Raw genomic sequence first — 25065 nt, 5'->3', positions numbered from 1 at the left:
ATTTCAGTGGCAAAATAAATGTTGAAAAGATTCCGTTTTTTGTTTATTCTTGAGATTAGAGAGTGTTTGGTCATGCTGGTGTGTTTACATGTCGAGCATCGACTGTCAAGCATAGAGAAATACAGAATCAAAGATGATTAGCGTGATGAAAAATCCCTTCACGTCTCTCAATAAGTCTCACTCTGTCATCTCAATGCCCCTAATGAGATGCAGATCATTGCGAGCGACATTTGCAACTGCAGAATGTGCTGTAATCCGACAACAGAGAGATCCATCAGCACCAACGCTGACAAACACGGCAGGCGGGGACAGACAGCGAGGGTGTGACAGTAAAACCAAATCCTGGTGTCGAAGAGTCGGCACAATAAACCACAGTATACTTTGAGATTAAACTCGGCAAGACAGTAGGGCAACACATTACGACTGCACCTTGAGAGGAAAAGAGGACACTGATAGGCGGCGAGACAGACAAAAATAACACTAAAGAACGAAATATATAATGAACATGGATGCTGAGCGGAGTAAAAGAATGGGAAATGAATAAAACACATCCAACAACATCTAAAACTGACAGTGTGAGAAGGGAGAGATGAAGAGGATAAAGATAGGAGTTGGGCCCTGGGAGAAGTGAGTGACAGTAAATTCCTGAATGCAGACAGATAAAGAGAATCCTCTCCTAAAGCCAAGGGACATGTTAGTGTGTGCGTGTGTGCCTGTGTGTGTATGTGTGTGTGTGTGTGTGTGTGTGTGTGTGTGTGTGTGTCAGTCTGCGCTGCATGTTGATGTTTTACTTTGCAATTCTGCAGTGATCAGTAAACCTCGTTGGATAGGTTAACAACAACAACAACAACAACAACAACAACAAAAAAGGTCAAAGGATTAACCTGCTCCATTTGTGGCTAGGTGACAGCCAATTTAAGCCTGTAATTGTTTGTGTTTTAGGTTCTTTCACATCTAATCTTTCAAAGCAGGTGAGATATTTTAAAAGAGGATTGGGGAAAGTTATGGCACGACGAGTGTGTTTCAACTTTGGGACGAAATTAAAGACAGCTTCTTCAATTCCAGAAATTCCAGGAAATCCAGACCCCTAAAACTGGATTATCCCATTTACATTCAGTGTGTTCATGGACGACTTCACTTTCTGAGCCAAGACATAATCACACTCTGTGAGTCATTCTGCGATTGAGTTAGAGAGTTAAAAAGAAGCAGTTTAAAATTGACTCATTAATTTCTTTTTCTCGGACTGATTTCTTTCATCCATTAGAAGGAAAGTCTATGTGTACATAAATAATTTGCTACGCTTCTCATTTAACAGAGAAGAGGGCAACACAAGGAGGTCACTTCATCTGAAGGGTTGGCAATTCTTTTATGAAAAAAAGGCCTTTTGAAGAAAGGAGAAGAAAGTCACAGTGGCATCACAGATCCACACCCAATCACACATCATGCACAAACAAGACTGATGATAAAGAACTGGTGCCCTCACAGAATAGTCTGTCGTGATAATTAGTCTTCTAACACTTACAGGGGAAAAGACGTATTTTGTTATATTCAAGAGATATTTGAGAAGACCAAAAAATCCATGTAATGTGTTTTATGTGTAGTGAAACGTGGATGAAATGGGAATACATTGCTGTTGTAACTCTAGATAAAGCAGTGGTGTGTCTGGGCTGCTCATGAGCAAGGAGAGGTGAGGAAGGATGAAATGATTCAATTGCAACAATCAATAACATTTGCAGTGGGAGGAGAAACATACAGGGAAAAAAAGACGGGATGAGAAGAGAGGTTGAGAGGAAAAAACGCTCGTCTCCTTCTCAGAAAAGATCTTTCTGTGTGTGAATGTATAAAGCATCTCTTGCATTGTAACTACATGAAAATGACAAATCATTTCTATGATATATTGTATTTCTAAGCAGCGCGGTTATTGTCATTTCAGATAAAACATGCAAATTCACCCATACCACACACAAAAAACCTTGTTTTCTCACTTCCCCTCAGTGGTATTTAGCCATGCAGAGAGCTTTGGGGTTTTTTTTGCCCAGGTTTTGAAATATCCGTCTCCGAGATTTCCGCTGCTACCCAACTACAACAGAGGTGAATGGATATTTTTTTTGTGGCACTAACAGCAATGACACATTGCATCTAAAAAATTCATCATCAACATCTCTTTCCAGACACAATGTTCCGGTTCCTCTGGATAATCCACAGATCTCGCTGTCAACAATTTCTATAGGGACTGTGTCTGTGGAAGAAAGTTGTTCCAATGAAAACTATCGACAGTGAGATTTGTGGGTTATCCTGAGTAATCGCAACATTGCTTATGGATAGATATGTTGCTGTTGAGTCTTTTTAAATGCACGTTTTTAGTGCTGTGACAAAATAAATTCCAATAACCTACATTGTATTATGTCAGTGGCAGAGATCTTAGAGACAAATAAAACCAACTATCTGCACCACTAGAGTTAAAAGAGAAAATGTGTGGTTTTGGAAGTTCAATGAACCGAACTTTTAAGTAGAACTGAAACTATTAATCTGCAACTATTGTCATAACCGATGGATTGTTTCAGCAGTTTTTCAAACAAAAATAAAAACAACTTTCTCCAGTTACAGCTTCTCAAATTTGAGGATTTGATGCTTTTCTTTGTTAGTTTTTTGTTTTCCTTGTTCTCAGATTGTCTTGTAATTTGTGTTGTTTTCTGCTGCTCCATTATGACTACCTGAACATCCCATTGCCAAAGAGAAGCCTGGGAAACGAGCCGTGTTCCAGCCAATTACAGTTAACTATAGTGATCCCCGCTGGTCTTAACCTGAGACAGAGGGGGCTTCCTGCCATTCTTCCCCTGAAGATGAGCCTAGGATAATAGGGCCACGTAATTACCAGTGGCTGCCTCGGAGCTCTGCCCAGCTCAAACGCCCAGGGCTCTCATTACCCACAATGCTGCCTGGGCTCTTAAATATCAAACACCTCTTTGTGCTGGAGGCCCGACTGTACCTTAGCCTACGGCTACCCCTCTGTGCTCTGCTGTGCATGCATGTGTGGGATTGTTTGCGTGAGTGGAGTGTGTACCACCGCACATCTTTGTTTTTACACATCTATATATATGTATACACACACACTATAGGTGTACCTGCTTACATGTACATTAATGTGTTACAAGAACATAATGCTCACTTCCTGCAAAATAGAGGCTTGTAGACATGGAGGAGTTGATTTGGGGGATTTCTGGGAAGGAAGTGACTGACGGATGCTTCGGACTTTGTTGTACCTGCTGCTGTGTTGTTTAGGCATGAGGACGTGTTGTTTTAACAGTATGTTAACAGTGTGTTTTTTAATATTGTTGTCCAACTATTCCTCCAGCTCTCCTGAGAGGGGAAGAAGTGGATCCAATAAATTTATGGATTAATAATATAAACTTCTTTTAAAAGGCTTGGCTTTTTTATTTGAGTCAGACTGTTGCCAAGAGCAGAGCAAAAGAAAAAAAACTTTACACGAGCATGGACAATCAATTAGTCAATGTTTCTCCTTTCATGTGCATCAAGGAACTATTCTTCTATGCATTAGCACTTTCTTCTAAGTGCCTTAGCACCACAGTAGGAAAAACACTTCTGGAAAATTGGGCTAAGGCTAATTCACAAAACCATTAGTTCATGTTTTTAGACAAAAAGTGCACAATACATGGTTTTCTGCTTGTGTGATGTTTTAAACTGGAGGAGAGAATCATCGTCTTAGGAGGACTGTTTTATCCAATTCTAACTGAAGAATACACGCAGCCCTGCTGACATACAAAATAACATTGAAAAGTGACCCATGATATCACTTGAGGACACATAGTCTTGTAGCCTTGTGATTCACTGAGAAGCATTTTGTTTTTAAACTGAGTGTCTGAATGTGAATCTGAGACTTTCTCTGCCAAGTCCATTAAATTCAAATCACCCAGTGATGGGAGGCTTACGAGGCTCTACATCAATTGTTCTATGAGTGCTCAGTCTTTAATACAGTACCATCATATCTGATCACACAAGAGGAAAATGAACAGACAAATTCTTGTGGTAAATGTGGTTACTTCATGACCAGCCACGACAGCGTATTGTTTTCACCTTGTGAGTCTGTGTGTGGTGTTTATATGTAAGATGCAGTCACAAAACTTTACAGGTGCATAGTTGAGATCAAAATGAAGGCCGAGTTCGAAGATAGGTGTGGTCCAAGCAAGGGTGCCGGAAGTAGGGGGGTAAGAAGTAGGGAAGGGGCCATTGGACCCCCCACTTTACGCCCCTGGCCCACATTCATTTTAAGTCGCCGATCACTGTATACCAGTATGCTAGTATATGGGTGTGGTCCAATAATGTAGTAATGACTACTGAGTACTCATGGCTCAGAGTGTCAACATGTTGACGGGTGTTGCAGCTGGTGTGATCCCATCGCAAGATGGTCTCTAGTTCTGTTCCAGTATTACAACATTTGGATTTCTCTCCAGAGCTTGGTGATCTCGGACAAATGCACTCCTTCACTCGCAGAAATTTCCTATGCGAGACTCCCAGTCCTTGATTGCTTAACTAGCTGCTGCCTCAGTAAATGGACACAAAATTTCATGCTCATTGCAAGCAGATATATAGAAGGAAATGAACCGAATTTAAAGTGGCCATTTCATGTACATAAATCAGGACGTTGTATTATGTTGTTATAATGCATCTCAAGCTGGATTTTAAAAACGTAAAAATTACAATATGTTATTTCACTCATTGTTCTATGTACAAGAGGTGTCTTAACCTTCTAGAGGCAAGCAGTTGAAATACTGATAAAAGCACAGTTTCGACTGAACAAGGCAGTGTTTATTTATTTTGATCTACAACATGTATTGTGTAGCTTGTATTTTACATGTTCAAATTTTGTTCTTTTGTATGCTGACCAAAAAGCACAGAGAAATCAGCCAACAGAATATAAAGTAATACTACTTGACATATCCTGCAGTCATATTCACAAATTATACATGCAGTCTCATTAAATCGTTGAACTGTGAAAATTATGTGCGTTAATCTCGTTAATCGGGTTCACCAGTAAAATAATCTGACAGTGCATCATTTGTAATATACAGATACAGAAAAAGGTCCTCTGTTGGCCTACGCAGATTTGTAGGAAATTTATATTCTGACCCACAGCTGCACTGCTGCTCTGAATGGCAGATCACTTTATAGGCAAATCCTGAATCAAATGAAGTCAGCGCAAATATCAACCACCTCATGAATCTGAAGCTGACAGAGAAAAGGCTTCAATTTAGCCCAGTCATTATGAACGAAAACAACAGAAATATCAAAAATATTCTAAAATGAACTGTCTGCCAGGAACCATTTAGAAAATTAAACTCACTATGAGCTGGAATATGATGCTTGACAGCTGACTCGCAGGTCCATCACAGTCATGAGTTTTGAGTTACTGCATGAGTAATGAGTGATTTTCTGAACCCTGACAACTACTGCAGAAACTCAGAGAGAGGAGGAGACGGATTCACCCGAAGAGATGAGTCTAAAGGTTAGAGAGACTGTAACATACCCAAAAAGTGTCAGGTTTGATCTTCACCTTTGCCAATTTGTATCTATCAACATTTTGTCGAAATGTCATTCAGGACCTTTCTGTGGCTAAAATCTCAAAGCAAATATAAAAATAAAATGGTGAAATCTTACCGTTATCCTCAATGGAGAAATGGAAGAGATCAGACGTAGCGTTTTCTTCATTCCGTAACACATAGCAGACGTTCAGGTCATCAATATCAGCTGAAACAGGAAAGCAACTTTAGTTTTGTGATAAAACAGGTATAAAAATCAGGGCTGTAAAAAAAAAAGTTTCTTTTTCAAATGTGTTAAAACCCTGTCAACTTAAAAGCAACAAAGGAAAACAAACAAAAATAAAAATGACAACAACAAATGTTTTGATGTAATTAATAACAGAATGCAAATGAAGGCCACTCTGCATTTTAATCCGAAGAGTTACACTGTCATGTCAATGTGAGACGATGCATGATGAAAATTTTAACAATCACCTTGCTCCAACTTAAAGCAAGGTGACGGCTAAATCATAAATTGTGTATCGCAGAGATTTGCCCTTGCTGAGATTAAAAATATATATTTATGAAACAATTTGCATTTTAAGATAAAAAAAAAAACCTTCATGTGAAGTTTCATGCTGGCTACAGAAATAGCCTCAAACACGCTTTGAAGTTGTATTAAGGCTTTATGGCTTGTTCAAACGCTCTCTCTGTCAAATAATTGTTCCAAGATGGAAGCTGTCCTGCTTCAGCAGCGTATCAGCTACAGTAACAGCAGGTCTCTAGTAGCACACTGATTCAGTTCCTTATCAGCACTCAGCATGAACAATTTTCTACCAGAGAAAGCATTCTGAAAGTCATGTCTCCGTAATCCAGGACCACAACCTCAAATCCGAGCTAAACCAACAGAAAGCGCTTAAATCTTGAACCTGCCAACTGTCTGTGTCAACAGCCCTGAGAACCAGGTGACAGTGGATCTTTTAATGACAGACGAGGGTAAGAATGTTAAAAACAGGATTGCGGCGGGCACCAACACTTCCACAGCTGTTTTCCTGACTTCCCTGAATTACAGGGCTCTGCCTGAATTTTTTTCCACCATTCTCCAGAAACGTCTATTACAGTGCAGAAAAATCATCAAGACGGAGAAAGGGCTTGGCCCTAGCGAACCACCTCCTTCAATAATAGATGTCAGAGGAAGGAGGTTCATAAAAGTATAAACCCCTGACTCCTGGCTGGGACGCGTCTTAAACCTCTTAGGTGGCTTCCTGTCATTGCCGCCTCTCCTTCTTCCCTTCTAACACGGAGACACTGGCAAAATAATGTATAACCATTTTACATTTATACTTTCTGTGATGATTTTGTGCTGCTGCTCTTTCAGATTAGCGTTCATCTTTTCACATAAGTGAGTATCGATCTGATCGTACAGGAGAGGCGGCAAAGAAAAGGACGTTCTCTGGAGTGTTGGGACGCAGCCTTGAACCCGAGGACCTTGCAAATACAAAGTCAACACTGTGAACCAGGGGCACAATTTTCATCAAATATTTAAAGAGAACGCCTCATGGGATGTGCCCTGGAAATAGGATGAGTAAATAAAGAGCGAGGGATTGTCTCTTTCACCTGACTGATTCTTCTGACGAGCCTGTTTGCTCTCTCTCACTCTCTCACGCCCCTTCCCTCATTCTTTATTTCTCTCATGCCACCTACACCTCCCCCCTTTCCCCCCTTTTCTCCTGCCTGCTTTGCACTCTTCCACTTTACTTGCTCTCTCTGCCCCCTCTTCTGCCCCTCATCTGTGCCCTTTTTTTTGTTTTTCAAAGGCTGCAGCCGTTCAGTGGTTGTCAGAAGTGTCCGTCTCCTACAGATTGAAGGGCTCTTTTTCACTCTGTGTTCTCAGCCGCTGTTTGTGCTGATGCCAGGCTGTGGCACGAGCAGGTGAATTTTCTTCCTTGTTCGTATAATTGCCTCAGCACGATATGAAACACTGCATTGATTGCATTGCTTTAAACCTCAATCAGTGGCATTGTTGTCTTGATTCTATCTGCATTATCAATAAACAGACATGCACGCATGCAAAAATGTTTACAGATTCATAGTTCAGGTGGCATGTCTCGCTCTGTGTGTTGGTGGTGTAAGGAAATGTGTTTTGTTGAGAGGTTTCAGTTTTCTGTATGAATTTTTAAAATGCATAAATTGCAATAAACTGTTTCCCAATTGAACTGACCTGGTCAAACCATCAGAATGTGCTGCAACTCAAATGCCACCCTGTCACTAAAAGGTCTGCGCTGACCTTTTCACATGATCCTCTACTTCTGCCATGCTTCATTTAACAAACCACTGTAGAGAACATCAGATGTGAACATTTCCCCGGAGATGCAGAATGATAAATTATTCATCTCTAACTGTCTACAAGACATTTAGGCGAAACATCAGCCTCCAACTTTGGTCGGCTAATTATGATTTGATGAGCAAGGCACATCTAAATCAGGCCCACAAATTAACTATTGAAATTCCCAAGCCTGCACTTGTCACACATACCGATAATTATTACTAAAATCTTTGGTAGGCAGTGTGAAAAAAATTATCAAAACTTAAAGATTTGCAGGGATTTTTAACTTTAACATTTTTCTCCGAGGTTAGAGTATCACATCACACCTTAGGGGAATATAATCATTCAAAAAACAGATGATTAAAACCACTTCCATTTGCCAAATAAGGACAGTAATTAATTTGTTTTAAAGATATTTGTGGGGAAAGGCATTTTTTCATGTCGGAGTGACACTAATGTCATTTTGCTTTCTAATAATAATGTGTAATAATTGTTGTTATGCTAGAGAGTGGAATAACCTTTCAGGTAATTTTGTTTACCAGATATGCCAATTACATTTTAAATTCCTTTTTTTTCTGCAGCCCACCATCACTCAACCACTGAACAGTACTTAACAAAATCATTACTTGATTATGTCATCCACATATTATCATATTCATGCAAAAGTCACACGTTACAACACTGGTGGGTGTTTTTTTTCAGGGCTTACCTTGACTAAATGTGTCGATGGAGTTGTTTCCTTGTTCTAGGTTAACGATGTAGCCATGTTTGGGCTGGGTGGTGATGTGGAACACCAGGGAGGCCGGGCTGCTGTCTCTGTCCTCAGCCCTTAGCACTTTGGAGCTCATGGGGAACCCCAGGTGACCTGTGGCCAGGACCTTCAAAGTGGGGGCACCTTTATTCACCACGATCTGAGGGACACCGTTGTCAAGCGCCATAATGGTGATCTTCATGGTTTGAGGGCGCCGAGTCTCGAACACAGTGTCAGGGAAAACAAAGAAGTCAGTGTGTGTGCCATCAGTGACAGTAAAGGAGAAGGAGTCCTCAGATGATTCAGTTCCGTCGTGTTTGTAGCTGATGAGGTTTTCATTGAGGTCTTGTTTGGTGAAGCTGGAGACAGGCGTGGACCGGTTGTAAAGGAGTTTACCATGAACAGGCAGCTGTGTGACGGTGAATTTCAGCAGCTTCTCAGCTGTGTCCTGGTCCTCAGCAGTGAGTTCAAATGGTGTAATCATCTTTATCTGCCCTTCTGTGACAACTAAACTATTTACAGTAATAACAGGCTTCTTATTATCAACATCCACTATAGAGACTCTAAATGTTCTGAAAATAGGATTGTAGCCGTCAGTGACTTCAAACTCAAAACTGTCCATTTTCACCTCATCGTCTGAGGTGTGGATGTAATAAATCTTACTGCCGGCAAGTTGGAGTTGAGTAAAAGACACAATTGGCATCCCAGGAGTGTCTGTACACTCTAAGTGGCCTCTGACAGGGGCCCTTGTGACGGTGAAGACCAAGTTCTCATCAGGGCTGTTGAGGTCAGTGGTGCTGAGAAGATCTGTGGTCAAAGTCACTCTGCCACCTTCTCTCAGAGACACGCCTTTACTGACCACATCAGGGAACACCATGTCAATGCTGCCCACAGTGATGTAGAAGTAACGATCAATCAGTGGGTTCATTCCATCTGTGACGTCAAATTTGAGCAAGTCACGGATGCCCTCCTGACCGTTGTGTGTGTAAAGTATAACCCCTGCATCGATTTCAGCTTGTGTGAAATTCATGCCTAGTGTGATGTTCTCCAGAGCCCCAGATGGGATTTTTCTCTGCAGGAGACCCTGGCCGGGCCCGAACCGTATGATATATGTGAGGGTACTGTCATCTGAATCCAAATCTGTTGCTTTGAGCACTTTGTTGTTGATCTCTTTGGTCTCCCCAATTTCCACCTCCAGACCGTCGTTGATGAGCATTCTGGGTGTCTCGTCGTCAACAGCAATGATCAAAACCATGGCTGTTTTCTGCACGGAGTACTTTCCATCAGTCAGCGTGACATCAAAGCTGTCCTCTGTTGTCTCTGAGTCATCGTGCTCATAAATAATACTTGATGCCTCCCTAATCTGCTCCAAAGTGAAATTAGTCACCAAAACTGAGCCTGTGGAAAGCTGGTTTAAAATGGCACCATGTCTGGGAGGTTTGGAAATGATGAACATCAGCTCCTCGGGTGGAATATCGGCATCGTCCCCGTTCAGAATCGGGGTGTCGATGACGATGTTCATCCCCTCCATCACCACTATCTCCCTCAGATAAATGTCCGGCTTTTCATCATTTGCTGGGATGATGACAATTGGGAAGAAATGGTTCTCTGAAAAATTGATGCCATCAGAGCACCTAAATGTGAACCTGTCCTCCACTGGCTCTACCCCTTTGTGAATGCTCTGTACATAGTAGATATTCCCCTCCCTTATGTCTCTGATGGTAAACGCACTGATAGCTGTTCCTGACCTGGACTTTTCTGAGCCTGGGGCAGGTGATATATTTTCCACATAGCCGACGGTGGGCTGGACAATGATGGTGCAAAGGATATCATCCGTTGGAGTGTCATTATCATCAGCGTTCAAGTGCTGAGGGCCAACGGCGTATTTCTCCCCTTCAATGACACTGAATTGAATCCCAACTCCGACCTCAGGGGCCTGGCTGTCAACAGGAAGGATAGTGACTCGAACGTGCACTCCGTTGACCTTATTGCCACCTACTGTCCATTCATCGGACATGTCGGTGAGAGTCAAATTGAAGCCATCCAGCTGAGAGGTGAGACCTATCTCACCACCGGTGTGCGCGTACACAACCACACCATTAATAATATCAGCCTGTGTAAACCTAGTGGCAGGCACTCCTTTAACCAATATTTCACCCATAACTGGAGGATCTTCCACAATAAAGGTCAGCTGGAGGTCATCTGTGTCATCATCGTGGCCTTGAATGACATTAGTTGTGATTTCTGTGGCTCCATTTTCCAGCACATCCATATGAGAGCCGATTGTTCCCGCAGGCAGGCTGACGGTTGGAGTTTCATCATCGACGGGCTTTACATTAACTTTGACCGTTACGGTTACGACATGGATTTCATCACTGACATCCAGCTGAAATTCATCGCTCATCGTCTCCTCCCCACCATGAATGTATGATATCTTCCCCTCTGAGATATCCTCAAGCCTGAAAACCCCTTTTTTCTCTAGGTCAGTGAAAGCGACCTGGACCTGGCCATGTTTAGGAGGCTGGCTTAAAGTAAATGTAATCTGTTTACTGTCTGTGTCGAGGTCTGTGGCATCTAGCTCAGCAATACTGATGATGTGCATACCGCGTTCAAACAGAGTGAAGCCAGTGTTTGTAATCTGGGGGGGTTTGTTGTTGACGGGCTGAAGGTAGATAGTGAAAGCCCCTTCTACACTGTTCCCAGCCGTGTCTTCAACAGTGTAACGAAACTGCACGACGTGGGCTGTGATTCCAAGCTCAACATCCGGGGGGCCGTACGAGATCTTATGATGGTTAATTTGAGCTTGTGTGAATTCAGTGACTTCTGTGTAGGGGCTGTCTGTCAGAACCAAAGAACCAAACACAACTGGGTTATTTTCATCTGTATCTATTGGGGGCTGAATAACTGCGTATTTGAGGTCACGGTCCTCAGAGTCCAAATCCGTGTAGCGCAAAACTTCTTTGCTAAAGTGTGTGAGCTTGTACTCCTGAACAGTCATCTGCAGGGTGGTGCCAGGGAACAGTTCAGGGGGTACGTCGTCTACGGGTAAAACACGAATTATAAATGCACTCTCTCCTGACTCATTAGGGGGGTCGTTGTCATCCTGAACTGTGAACACAAACTGATCCATGATGGTGTCTGTGTTGTGAGGGCCTGTGTGCTTGTAAAACAACTTCCCGTCTGTGATATCTTTCTGAAGCCACTCTGTCACCTCCTTCTCATACACTTCATCGTCAGCGTTGAACTTCCAAGAGGAGGGGTCCTCCGGGGCATCTGACTGCCTTAGGAACACTGTGCCAATGGTAGAAAAGGGGGGGACAATGGTGAATTTAATAGTTGAATCCTCAGAGTCAATATCGGCAGCGCTGAGCATGAGGGGAGATATAGGCATCATCTGGTTTTTGAACAGCACCAGGCCGGTGTTGGCATTTACAATTGGTGGCTCGTCATCCGTGGGAACAATTGTAACAGGAAATAGGAATTCTACTTCGTTTTTTCCATCCGACATCTTGAAGACAATGTTGTCGCTGTATGTGTCGCTCCCATCATGCTGGTACACAACAACCCCTGTTGTAAGGTCGGCGGGTGTAAAGAATTTCTTTTGAGAGCCCAGCACCACAAGGTCCCCGTGGCGCAGCCCATCCACCACTGTGATGGTGACGGTGTCCAGGTTGTCTTCATCGCTGATCTCCAAGTTGTGGGCACTGAAGAGAGGTCGAGACTGCCCCTCGTACAGCAGCTGACCCGTGTTACGTGTCACGACAGGGGCCAGAGAGTTCATCGGCTTCACAACTATCATGAAAGCGAAGGGGTCTGAGACGGCCCCGTCTGTGTCTACCACCTGAAACTCAAGCTGGAAAATCCTCTCAGTGTCTGAGTCCAGGGAGGGGGGCTTGTAAGCTATTTTCAGGTCATGCAGGTCTCTCTGGTAGAAAGATGTAATGGGGAGGTTTCTGTCATCAGTGCTGACTATGTAGCCCTCCTCATAAGATAAGGGAGAGGTGATGTTGAAAATAAGCTCATCTGGGTCTGATTCTGCATCTTCAGCAGCAAGCATATCAGGGGTGAGGGCTGTCATGACAAACTGGCTGATCTCCATCATCATCATGGACACAAAGCTGGGTTTGGGGGGAGTGTTTTCTTCTCCCTGTTTGATGCGAATCATAAGGTGGAAATACTCCTGTTTCACTAGGTTGCCTTCCTTATCATGCAGCTCCACAACCATGGGAACATAGTCCCTGTTGGGAGACTTGCGCTCAAACGTGTGCTCATAGCGGATGTCTGCTTGTGTGAATTCATCACAGTCCATCATTTTGGAAAGTTTACCCCCATCAACGAGTCTTCCGTATCTAGGCAGTGCGCTGCCGCTAGAGAGTGATGCCACCTCGCATCTATGAGAGTCTCTGTCATAAGTAAACTCTAAAATCTTCTTATCAATAGGGTTACTGGTCCCTTTGAGGTTATCAACAGTGAGAGGCATGTTTTTGGTGAGTAACTCTAGCTGCGTAAAAACTACTTCAACCTCCATCATAAACGGGATAATAACGGTTTCGGTTTGCGCGTCATACCTGAGCTGCAGCCTCACTCTGTCTTTCGTCGGACTTCTCGACCCGTAGTGGGAGTATGTCACATCATTGGGACCGAAATCACACGGAAACTTTTTGGGAGAGAGGTGCCCCGGTCTCTGTGAGAGCGGATCATTGTCCAGGACGGTGATGCTGCACCGGTCTCCCGGCTGCGTCTGGATCACCAAATCATTGATGGGATCGATGAAGACAGATCTCCCGAAAGGCACACGTATTCCGTTGTTGGCCACCAAGATCGCATCTTCTGACAGTTCAGATCTCAGTGCGTAAAATAATCCAGAGCTGTCAGGCTGCGCGAAAACAAAACCTGTTACTGCAAAACACACGAGAAGTCTGTAGAACATTTTGGCGACGGATGTGATCCAAACCATCCGAAAACAGTCACTCTGAGGTGGTGTTGAAAAATGCTCCGCTCTTTTTTTACTCGATAAGGCAAAAAATCCCCAAAATGTGGGGAGTCAGCTGGATGCCTACACGGTGACTCCCATGCGTCTATCCGTCCGGACCCTCGACATACTCGGAGAGAATAGCGCGCAGGAGTTTTAACTTCAGACACTTGAGAGCCTGCGTAAAAGTGCTACCGCCCCTCTCTGCTCATATTGGAGGGTTTTAAGGGTTTGTTACCTCAGCCTTGCCGCCAATGGGCAGTGCAGCTGACATTCACAGGGGGGGCGGGGCCTAGAAGATGAGCTGAATTACACAAATGTGATTCATTACATTTAGTGTAATTACTCGTGTCAGGACTATTCTTTGCAAGATGTAATAAGGGATTTAAAGAGGATATTGCCCTGGAGAATAATAGCCTATCAAAGTATTGCACATGAGTACATAAAACACATCTTATAATCATGTCATTTGTGGACACACAGACACACTGATGAAATTGGGAGAAATGGCAAAATTGTAACCCAGAGGGCTGCAAAGATTGTCAATATTTCCCATGCCATGTCTGAAAGAAGGGTTGAAAAATGAATTAATAATTCTAATAATGCAAAAACAAAATCTCATAACTGATCATTTTTAACAAATTAAATTGTATCTTTCACATTAATACAGATAATTTATGCACTAGCAGGCATGTCTGTCCCAACATTCATTCATAATTATTATAACAATTCATTTTTACACCTTCAGAAAACAAAGCTCAGGGGCATCCTGTTGGGGCATCTAAGACACATACTGCTGCTCATTGTTGCATGTCATCTGTCTCCCTCTCACTCTCTCCAAATAATTCCAAAAGCTCATTTATACATATCCAGTGACTACAAGTGATTTTGCACATCATGGTCCTTGACCACTTGACAATTTTAAGTCCAACAAAAATCCGGGAAGCCTAAAATAACCTAATTTTACAGAAAACTTGACAGAAAACAGTAACATTTGGTTTCAGGGAGTTTCATGATTATTTTGAAATGACCATAAGAACAAAAAAAAAAGAACAAAATGGGTAAAATCAATTATATTCAGCGTACGGCTAAAATATGGATGAGATGTGATACTGATGGGCTTTTTTCCCTAAATAAAGGGACACTGTCATCAGTCTGCTTGTTGTTTGCTTATTAATCCTATTGTTCTCCTTATTTGCTTTAACTCCACACTTCCTGCAGAAAGTCCAAGTGTAAATAAGTTGAGAGAAATGAAAGTCAGGGTTGTGTAGTTCTTATTCATGTATGCATTCATCAATTTATTAATTTTGCTGTTTATTTAGTTGTAAATAAGAAGTTGAATGTGGGCCTCTGAAACACATTGACCTTCCCTCAAGCAAGAAAAAGGCACTCTACAAACCTTCCATGGTCTGGTAGGCTGGAGAAAGAATGACCCTGTCCTTGTCAGTCTAGATCAGTAAACTATTATGCAAAAAATCCAAAATACTGCCATAAGCAGCAGTGATGGGATGTGAAATACACATTTGGCAGCCATGAATGAAAAACAATGCTGCAAATTGTTTCTTAAGACTTAAAATCTATCCTGCTAGACCTTAGTGGTCCTAGGGAGAAATTTGTGCAGCAAGTTGGCTCATGAGAGAATAAACCCACATTGCAGTGGCTTTGGTACGTGTTGCAGTCAAATAAAAATCATGGCTGCCATTAATCAAATAGAAGTCAGTTGGAAGTTTGTGCAGAAATGTGTACAATTACAGAGAAACATCAGCACTGTGAATACATAACAGCTCATACTAATGCCATTATGTTCCACATTATTCGTACAAGCCTGACAGCCTTGAGTCTTTTTTGCCTTTTCATTCATAAACCAGAACCTTAGAGGTACTTCTTGTGACTACATTTTGTTCTTGACTCACCACCACCCACGTTTAAAATACCAGGTGATTAGAGGGTTTCTAGTGCCTTGTTATTTCAAAGTACATGGCACCCCCCATCTTTTCCAGCTGTCAAGCTCTTTATATGTGCTAGAACATTCTTCTTGTGACTTTACATGAGAAACACCATTCAGATACATGCGTGTTAGATCCGCACTGCCAGAAGTGAGTACATGTAGACAGATTATACTGAATACTAGAGTCTGATGAGAGACAGAGGGAGTGATGAGGAACACAGGAGGGATGTAAAGATCATTATTAAGCAAACAAAATTACAGACTAGTGAAGATTTTCACCTGGAACTTTAAGCTACAATGTTTGTTTCCCACAATATTATTTTCCATAGGAAAACATATAAAAGCGATCATATGATGAGCATGATGAGCACCTGTTTACAAGTGAATTCCCATTATTTTGACTCTCTGGATTTCACAAACATGTGTTCTGTTCCCATCTGACTAATTAGTCCTGAAACTATGGCTCATCCCTGCAGCCCATCTCTATCACCTACCAAGCACACTGAAACTTTTGGAAAAGTCCAGCCTCAGATTTATGACATATTCATACAGTACAGGATAGGGGGATCCTTCTGCACAGCAGCTGCTCCACTGTGATAAGGCCACACATGGAGATTCTGGGGTTTGAGCCTATACGGGAATGTGAAAGATTCAAAACTGTCAGGTAATGAGACGGTATGAGGGTTAGGTAGGCTACCCATCAGACTGTTGCATTTGCATAACATCTTGGCATGCAACTGACAAAAACATTCCCTACTCATCATAAAAGCTAATTTATTTGAACAGACATTTTGTGATGAGCTGGACTCACATTCATCATTAAAAGCCAAATGAATATTCACCAATGTAGCACACATTGTTATTCAGCAGCAGGAGCACACCAGAGCAGATTAGTCTAAATCAGTATTACATATTTGTTCTTACAGTCAATATGAAAATGGTTTAAGATTATTGTTGTTTGGCCAGTGAATGTATGTATGTTTTGTCATGTTTGGTCAAATGTTGTTTCCTGGTTACCAGGCGGAGTAACCATTAAAAAAGCCATCAAAAAGCCCCAAAATAACTGTTAACAAAACAGTAGAGATTCTCACAAAAACGACTAAGCCCCCTAAAATGTGACTGTACTGCACTGAGAAAATGCTGTTTGTTTGTAGACACTCACCTCCCACACACCTTTGTCCCACTAGAATCAGGAGTTTTAATCTGTGATGCTGTGACAAAGCTGAGTGTGACAGTGGAAGTATGCAGGATGTTTTTCTGTTTTTCTGTCTGTTTTTTTGTCTCTTTACAATAAGCCTTTGCAAGATGTCCAGCAGGGTTTGAGTCCATGCACATGATCAGTTCATTGCCCAAAGAGAAGCTCTATGAGCTGGTTGTATCGCCGTAGGAGAACATCACTCCTGGTCAAACTTTTTTTTTTTTTTTAATAAATGGCCCATAACCCCAATGACTAATGTATGTTACGTAAATGTATTCAATCAGTGAATACATTTAAGGCACAGGAAAGAATTTCCTATGCATACACACAGTGGTGGAAATAAAACTTTTGGGTTACTTGTACTTGAGTGTTGTCATTTTCTGCTACTTTATAATTCTATTTCAATACATTTCAGATGGAAATAATAAGTGTAACAATATTTTAACAGCTATAATTACTGCACACCAGTGATCCGTCTAAAATATGATGCGTACTACTCAACAGTATATAAAGTAGTTAGAATTAGCTTCTACTTGACCTGCTACAACATTAAAATTCTTACATATTGATGCATCATGAATAATAATCCAGTAAAGTAACATGACTCATTCAGTGTAATTTATTTTTGATAGTAAAGTACTTTTTACTAATAAATCTGAACTTTTTACTCACACTGAAAGTAAAGCATCTGAATACTTTCTACTGCATATACATCACACAGCTGTTATTTTCATGCTTTCAACACTCAACATCAATGAAAGGAGAATTCCTTCTGTCACTCTCTGTCCTGGCACCATTATCTCCATAACGGCGCAGAACCTGTTGCTTCATGAGGAAGCCCACACATGAAAGCAACAGCTCGACATGCAAAACCACTGCTTTTACCTCACTGAGGAACCAACCTGCAATTACCTTTTTTTTCTGGGTCAGCTGAATGTGTACTGGGACCACCCCCCCATTACACACACACACACTCACCCTTGGACATACAAACCGTAGAGATTCACATCTGGTCCGTCTTTGTTCCCACATTACAGTCGTGAAGAAGTAGGCATTCAGAAGACACACCAGGAACTGTTTTATCCAAACAGGCATCTCAGCGCCGCCGCTGCTCTGTAATCATCAATACAATGACCGTGTGAGTTTACACAAAGTGTCATTCTGGTAAACGTTTACTGTCTGGTGAAACTGCCAGTTTGTTCCTGCGTCTCACACACTCATTTACATTACAGATGACAATGATCCTGTTGACTTTTGCCTTTCAGTTAGAGGAACAAGGTTATTATTATGAATTAGAGGAGAATTGGGTAAATATCTGTTGCATCTGGGAATCTGTTACTATATTAATTGCCCTGAAAACTGTGAGAAAAGACAGACTTTCAGTGAACCACTTTGCCCCCTTCTGGCTTTTGAAAAACACTCTAGTGTGCATGCATTACCTTCAGAACTACCAGCTACTATACTTTGGCGAAATCATGTGTTTCCCTGCAGGTTGACATTCACTGGTAGGACTAACCTTAAATTCAGGAGAGCCTCTATAGTGAACTGTTAGGCATTAATGACTTGTTTACAGCTCGTGTGAGAAACTTTTTCCGGCTGGTTGCATTTGTGACATGCCCCCTTGCAGAGCGTATTCTCTCTATTTCATGTGATTTCACAGAGGTGATGAGTCTAATAAGGGACAAGCCTGCCACACTCCATCACACATCAGACAAAGCACTCAGCCCTCAGCCCCGCAGGCAGTGTCAATTTGCTGCGGTTCTTGTCAGCTCTTGTGGCTTGTTGGAGGTGAACATTTGTTACAGTGCTTTTACAGCATTTTCTTTGTAATAAGGACTACAGACACGAAGAGAAGAGAAGAGGCATGAAGACTTTTCAAACCAATGAAACATTCTGTGCTTCTTTGCATATTTTCAAGACTTCCACTCTAATTGTTTTCTATTTTTACCTAAGCGTAAGTACAGATGAGAATAGAAGGCCCACAGAGAAAAACAAGTGATGCTGTTTATATTCCTGAGATTTAATATTCTTGAGGAACAACTAGAAACATACTTTCTTCTTACATGTTAGATGCAACTAAGGCTGCATGAACCCAATCAGAGTATCTTGCAGATTATTTTCCGTCTCACAGTTTAACCAAAAGATTTCAGTAGTGTGAGAAAAAGACAAGAAACACCTCCATTCCTCTGAATTTGAATAAGGCAGATCAATCATTTAAATGAAGGCATGATTTCCATCTAAATGATCAGGGAAAGAAATGGTGCTATTATCTTTTAATAGGCTACTGCTCTCTGGTGGTGAAGAGCAGCAGCAGCATTCCAGGAATCAGCTCATGAGTGCTTAAGGTTATCAGGTGTTGACATATATAAAGTTGCATTGGCAGCTGAATAAGAGTCATGCAACAATGGGTTCAGCATTGGAATTGAAAATTGTCTTTGCCAATTTTGGGGCCTATCAGGCGTGCCAGTGTTGTGTTACAGTGATTTATTTCCACTGATCATGGCTGTTAAAGTTTTTGCTGGCTCATGGCTGAGAGTTGTAAACACAATCAGAGGGTTGCCACATTTTCTGCATGTAAGGTATTAAGAAAGATATACTGTAGAAGGACATCAAAGACCTCAGACAATACACACAAAAATATCTATGTTCAACCTGAAAGCTAATCTCAGTGAGGATTTTCATACTGACACTTGACATTACAGGCATCTATCTGTTCTCTGCATTTTGTCCACCCTGCAGAGATAACTCCTACGCTGAAACTGTGAGAAAGCAGCACTGATAAAGGCAGGCGTAAAAGAAAAGACAGACAGAGAGAGAGTCTCAGCGCCAAATAAAGTTTCAGCCGTCACAGCTGAACTCAGAACAGAGAGTGCAGCTGGTTTGAAGGTTAACAGCCTTCTGTATGACACCCTTTCCCTTTACTCCGGCTCTGTTCTTTCCTCTGTTCAAATGAGCTGTTCCTTGTCCACTAACACCAGCTGTACACACACTGCACACACACTGCACACACACTGCACACAGACATTTCATTCAGTGCACCATTGAGATCTCTGAAGGGAGACTGCTCAGGGCAATAACTTAAGTGTTTTTATCTTATCAGCAGTCACATTAGAGTTCACTGTAGCTGTGTGATAAATGGACTCACATGTGGGAAAGTTGTACCACTTGAGGTAGTATACATGCACTGGGATGAAATTGCAGTGTGAAAAGAAAATAAAGGAAGGGCTTCCTAAAAAAATCAGAAACATCAGAAAGATATAATCAATAAAATGAGATGTGTGCATTAAACAATACTGCTTAAAAGGTGTTCTGTTAAATTAAAGGCGTTTTAATTTGATGTTGACAACTCAAGCCTGTCTAGCCTGTCTAGATCTAATTACACAAAACAAAAAGCACAAGATGACCAGCCCTACCCAACCTACAGAAAGGTAACTAACTAACAGTTAACAGGGAAAAAAGGCAAAACTTTGAAGCCATTTGCTACTGCCCTTCCATAAAGTTGGGGGACTCACAAGAGGAAAAAATTGTTTTTAATTAAAATGAAAAAGATGATGGTGAAAATCGAAGCAGCAGAGGTTGAGATATCCTGACTTTTATAGTCTCTTTATGGGTCAAGCTATGCTAAATCCTACAATTAATGTACCTCAATAATTTCTTTCAATAGACCCTCCCTGCCTCCTAGAATACCCATTTCTTTTAAACCCCACACCTCCAATTTGTAATGTAGACTTTCTGTTAAAAATTTAGCTCTCAAGCCCAAGCCAAGATAACCCTGATGACACCATTAGGTTTTTTTTTCTCAGCTCCTTCCAGAACCACAGATGCCACTTTAACTGACCCGGTCATGTTCATTGATAAATGTTAGCAATGAACAAAGTTTTAAGAGAATGATATATCATGTTAATATAAAGTTAATTTTCTAGTAATACTTTGGGAAAGACACCATGGAGCCCACTGGAGGAACACATATTCAGTCCTTGGATAAGTTCCCACCGCCTGATTTTAATGTTGATGTTGCTTGTTTGAGGCTGTGCCAGTCCTAAAATACTTAGCTGTAGGTTACAGAAGATAGCAGATCTGATTTTGTGACTCTTGGTGGACCAAAAATGTGTCGAGGCCTCATAATGATATATGCTGAGTAGAAGCATTTTGAAGTCATATCTAGCTATTATTATTACCATTATTAGTATTCGTAGTGGTAATAGTAGTAGCAGTAGTAGTACAGTAGTGGCAGTATCTAGTGTTTAACATACTGTAATGAGTTTGTCCTATGACTATTATGATAATCACTCATAATTTCTAAGTGAACATTCCTGTTGGACGTAGGCCTCAACATACAAGACTAATCTAGAGTCATGCATCTGTCAGGCTGTACAGAGGGACAGCAGTACTAGCATGCTAATATGCTAACAATGGTAATTAGTAACATGCCGATGTTTAGCAGGTATAATGTTCACAATCTTAGTTTAGGGTGTTAGCATCCTAACATTTACTGATTAGCACTAAATACAAAGTACAGCTGAAGCTGATGGCAATGTCATTAGTTTTGCAGACGTTTGGTCATAAACAACCAATTTTGACCTGATGGTGGTGCTAGATGAAAAGTAGTGAGGGAAGCATGAATGTGTACCAAATTTCATGGCAATACATCCAAAATTTGTTGAGATGTTTCAATATAATAACAAATGTCAACCTGCTGGTGGCGCGAGAGGGAAAGTCAGGGGGTCACCAAAGTCATTTAGATTCATTGCAATCCAATAAATAGCTGTCAAGACATTTCACTAAAAAAAATGTGAACCTCATGGTTGTCAGTAGGATTCTTAGTCTGGGGAGAATGTCCAATCCATCCACAAGATACTTCAGTCTCAACCAGACTGTGGCAGACTGACAGACTGTGATTGCCATTCATAGGGCCACGCATGCTAGCGTGGCTAAAAGCAACAAAACAAGACAGAGATAGAAAGCAGTTGTGAAGCTCTCCAGTATATCCATGCACTGTGGGTACACACACACACACACACACACACACACACACACACACACACACACACACACACACACACAGCATGCTATCACTGAGACAAAATGAGCTGCTGTTGAAGACTTTGCTCTTTCTGTTTTGACCAAGCTTCATGGATATCACACAAACAAGTAAAAGAGCCTATGGCTGTTGTGTCCTTAAAATATACTCTCCAAGCGGTTTATTAATACTCCCACAAGCCCTTTAAACACATTGGTGCAGAAAGTTGGTGCAGAGAGAGAAGCGATACAATGAAAGAGGGGATTATAAAAGATTAGCTCTAGGACTGCCTCACCAGATTTAGGAGACCACTTAACTCAAAGGAGAAAAAATGTTTAGTGAGGCGACTTTCAAATGCTTTTAAAACTTCTCTTTTGCAGTTGAAAAATAGTACAGATGCTGTATAATCACAGTGCATTTTGGCATTGGATGTAACCTACGGTTCATCTAATAAATTAGCACTTTATTTGAATGTAATCTCAGCTGTTGTAGTGGATCATATGCCTTCATCTCTAATATGAAGGATACAGTAACAGTTAGCAAAACTTAGCTACAACATTGTCATACAACATGTTAATGCTGCTTATTGCTAAATAAGTCCATAAATTCAGTTACATAGGCCTGTATCATGGTACACAACTGAAACAGTAGACTACAGGAGAGTGACAGTGTGACAGCATGACAGTTTCTGTTATGATTTATGCTTTTGAATCCAGGCTTACCAAGAAGAATATCAGGTGCTTGCAGCCAAGGTGAACAGTCCCATCACACACACACACAAAGAAACTAGTAGATGCTCTTCAGACGCAAAAAGGATCGATTCATTTCATGTCTAAAAGGTGACATTCAGCTTATATGTAATTCTAGAGACTTGAATAGACTATCACACAGAGCAATGGCCAGGAAGGAAAGGGGTGGTAAGAGGCAGAAGGTATTGTCCATGAGCTCATTAATCAGTAGGGTGATGAGTCACCTTTTGGATATGAAGTAAATGGATAATTTTGCATCTGAAGGGCATGTGTGTGGGCTTTTTATTCCACTACTTTACTTACTATTCTTGAAAACAAATTGATTGGATATCAAAATTCACATCAGTGAGAAATTAATTTGCGTTTGAGAACAGTATTTTTTCCTGGGTTTGGGTGTATTCTAATATTTTAAAACGAAGAGATAGTGCAACCCTGCTTTAAAGCCACATTATAGCCTGAGGGACATCAGATGCTAAGATCTACTATAAAGACAAATCTTTTCTCTTGGCAGAGATATGTGGAGTGTTTCCCCCTAACTGCTGAATTAGGGAAAATTGCAGCATGTCTAAATGTGCTGTGTGCCTAAATATCTGTAGCTCCATCAAGATTAATCAGTTGACGTTCTGCAGAGGAAGAGATACAAGAACATGAACTCGGCTCCTCCAGCTGCCATACTAATTTTATGACAGAAGGGGGCAGAATTAGGTCATTCATATAATTAAATAATGTTAATGCGAAGCCTCAAATGACTGAAATTTTTGTACACGTATCAATTTTCCACCTGGCTGTGGTATCACACCTGGCAAGTTCCAGCTCATTTGGGACACAGTTTGCACACACACACATACCTGCGCATACACATGTGCTGCACGTGTTTGAGTGACAGATGTGTGAGAATGAAGTGAAAATGAGCAGGTTGGGCTGTCAGAGGGGAGCTGTTTGCATTCCTTCATCTGGCTCACTGACCTGTGGCTGTGTCTGTGGAGCACCACCAGATCTCATTTTAGATTGGCTGCCTTTAATGGGAGGCCAAGGAGCGCGTTCAACATGTCATTTATAAAGCAGTGGGTGCACAAAGGATTGGGGAAAAGAAGACGGAGGAGTCCATGAGAAAACCCATTTTACAGCAAGTGGACCTTGATTCCTCTATCTCTTCCTCACACTTCATGTACAACCACTGCAATCAGTCAATTCTGATCTGTGCCGGCACCCTGTTTCCTGTTTCTCTGCATGTCTGCCATCTTCAAACTAAGAGACTGAAAAACATTGCTGGAAACCTCCCTAACTCAGATCATGAGCTAGAGTGTGTGAACCGAGTTTGATTTTAATAGAAATCAATCCATCAATCAAACATGCTCTTTTTTTTATATAGTATTTAAATCTTCTAATTTAAAGTCCTACACTAACAGTGGATTAGCAAATGTGTTGTAACTTTCCTTATGTGTCATTAATAAACCACAAACATATATTGCAAATTTCTCCGCTGAGGGATTAATAATGGATTATCTCTCTTATCTTATTACTTTCTTTAATACCATTGTAAGTCCCATTGAAACTAATATTGAGGATCAATCAATTTGAATAAAGCTACAAATCGAGCAAGCGTTTCAACAGGTGGCCTCGTGGTTTACACTGCAATAACAGAGGAGCAATTCAAAATGTATTGCTTAACAGCTGTAGTATGTTGCTTCTGTTGTACTTTTTAATGTGTCTGTCTGAATTCACGCAGGGGAGGAGGCCGAGCAGGGGACACATACTACCACCCACGCTGCCGCACTGAGGAGAAACTGGTGTCTGATTATGTAGACAAAGTGTTGAAAGTGGTTAAGGACAGACCTGCCCACGCTCAGTTAAATGCAACCCAATTGACCATCTACTAAAACATCTCTTTTCCTCCATTTGTCATCCAAAATGTTGAATCAACCCACAGCTACACACACATTCCCTCCTCACTTTCTCTCAGCGCTGTCTCACCTCAACTAAAGGACTCTCAGCCAGAACATAATGTGACATCCGCCTGTGGTATCTGTGCCACGGCAGAGCCAACAGACTGCGTTTCATCATTTGTCTTTGAGGAGGCCGCCTGGAAAGATTTGTTTCCTGGGAGCCATGATGGACTTGCAGAAGCCTGGATTGGTGCTGCTGCTGCTGATATGGTGGTGGATCAGCAGAAAGTCCCAGTCAGGACTTCATCCAGGCGACACTGTGAGCCACAGGTCTATCTGTGCAGCAGTTCATCCTCAACTTGGCTCAGGACAGAGCGCTCGACCTGAAATGTGATTATGAAGCATCTTTCTGCCTCGTTGCTCATAAAGATTAAACTGCAGCACCTGTTTCGTTTAAGTGTGAAATTTTAATTTCATGCCCAAAAGAGCACAAAATCAGAGGATACTTTTTTAATGAATCCACGTTATCTTTTTGTTTGTACTTAGTCAGCATATGAAATGTCAAATATTGATGCAACCATACACCACTTGATTACAAGTAGAAATTCTTAAAAAAGAAGAAAGAATTCTTAAAAGATTTTTAAGATTAAAACAGCCATTTCAACCAGATACACATGA

At 41.5% G+C, this 25065-nt stretch overlaps 1 protein-coding gene across 1 annotated transcript in view; it reads right to left on the bottom strand.

The window, feature by feature from the left end:
• frem2a (FRAS1 related extracellular matrix 2a) overlaps positions 1 to 13881 on the bottom strand; it is a 54013-nt gene extending 40132 nt beyond the window's left edge. The window contains exons 1-3 of the mRNA XM_070917238.1: positions 13625 to 13881; positions 8573 to 13586; positions 5677 to 5766 (exon numbers count right to left, since the gene is read on the bottom strand). Coding sequence (XP_070773339.1) covers positions 5677 to 5766; positions 8573 to 13571 — 5089 coding nt within the window. The 5' untranslated portion in view covers positions 13572 to 13586; positions 13625 to 13881. The remainder of the gene's footprint in view (positions 1 to 5676; positions 5767 to 8572; positions 13587 to 13624) is intronic.
• Positions 13882 to 25065: the final 11184 nt, after the last annotated feature.

This window comes from Enoplosus armatus, chromosome 13, assembly GCF_043641665.1.
Source record: "Enoplosus armatus isolate fEnoArm2 chromosome 13, fEnoArm2.hap1, whole genome shotgun sequence".
Lineage (NCBI taxonomy): Eukaryota > Metazoa > Chordata > Actinopteri > Centrarchiformes > Enoplosidae > Enoplosus > Enoplosus armatus.
This window is presented reverse-complemented; position numbering and strand designations above follow the sequence as displayed.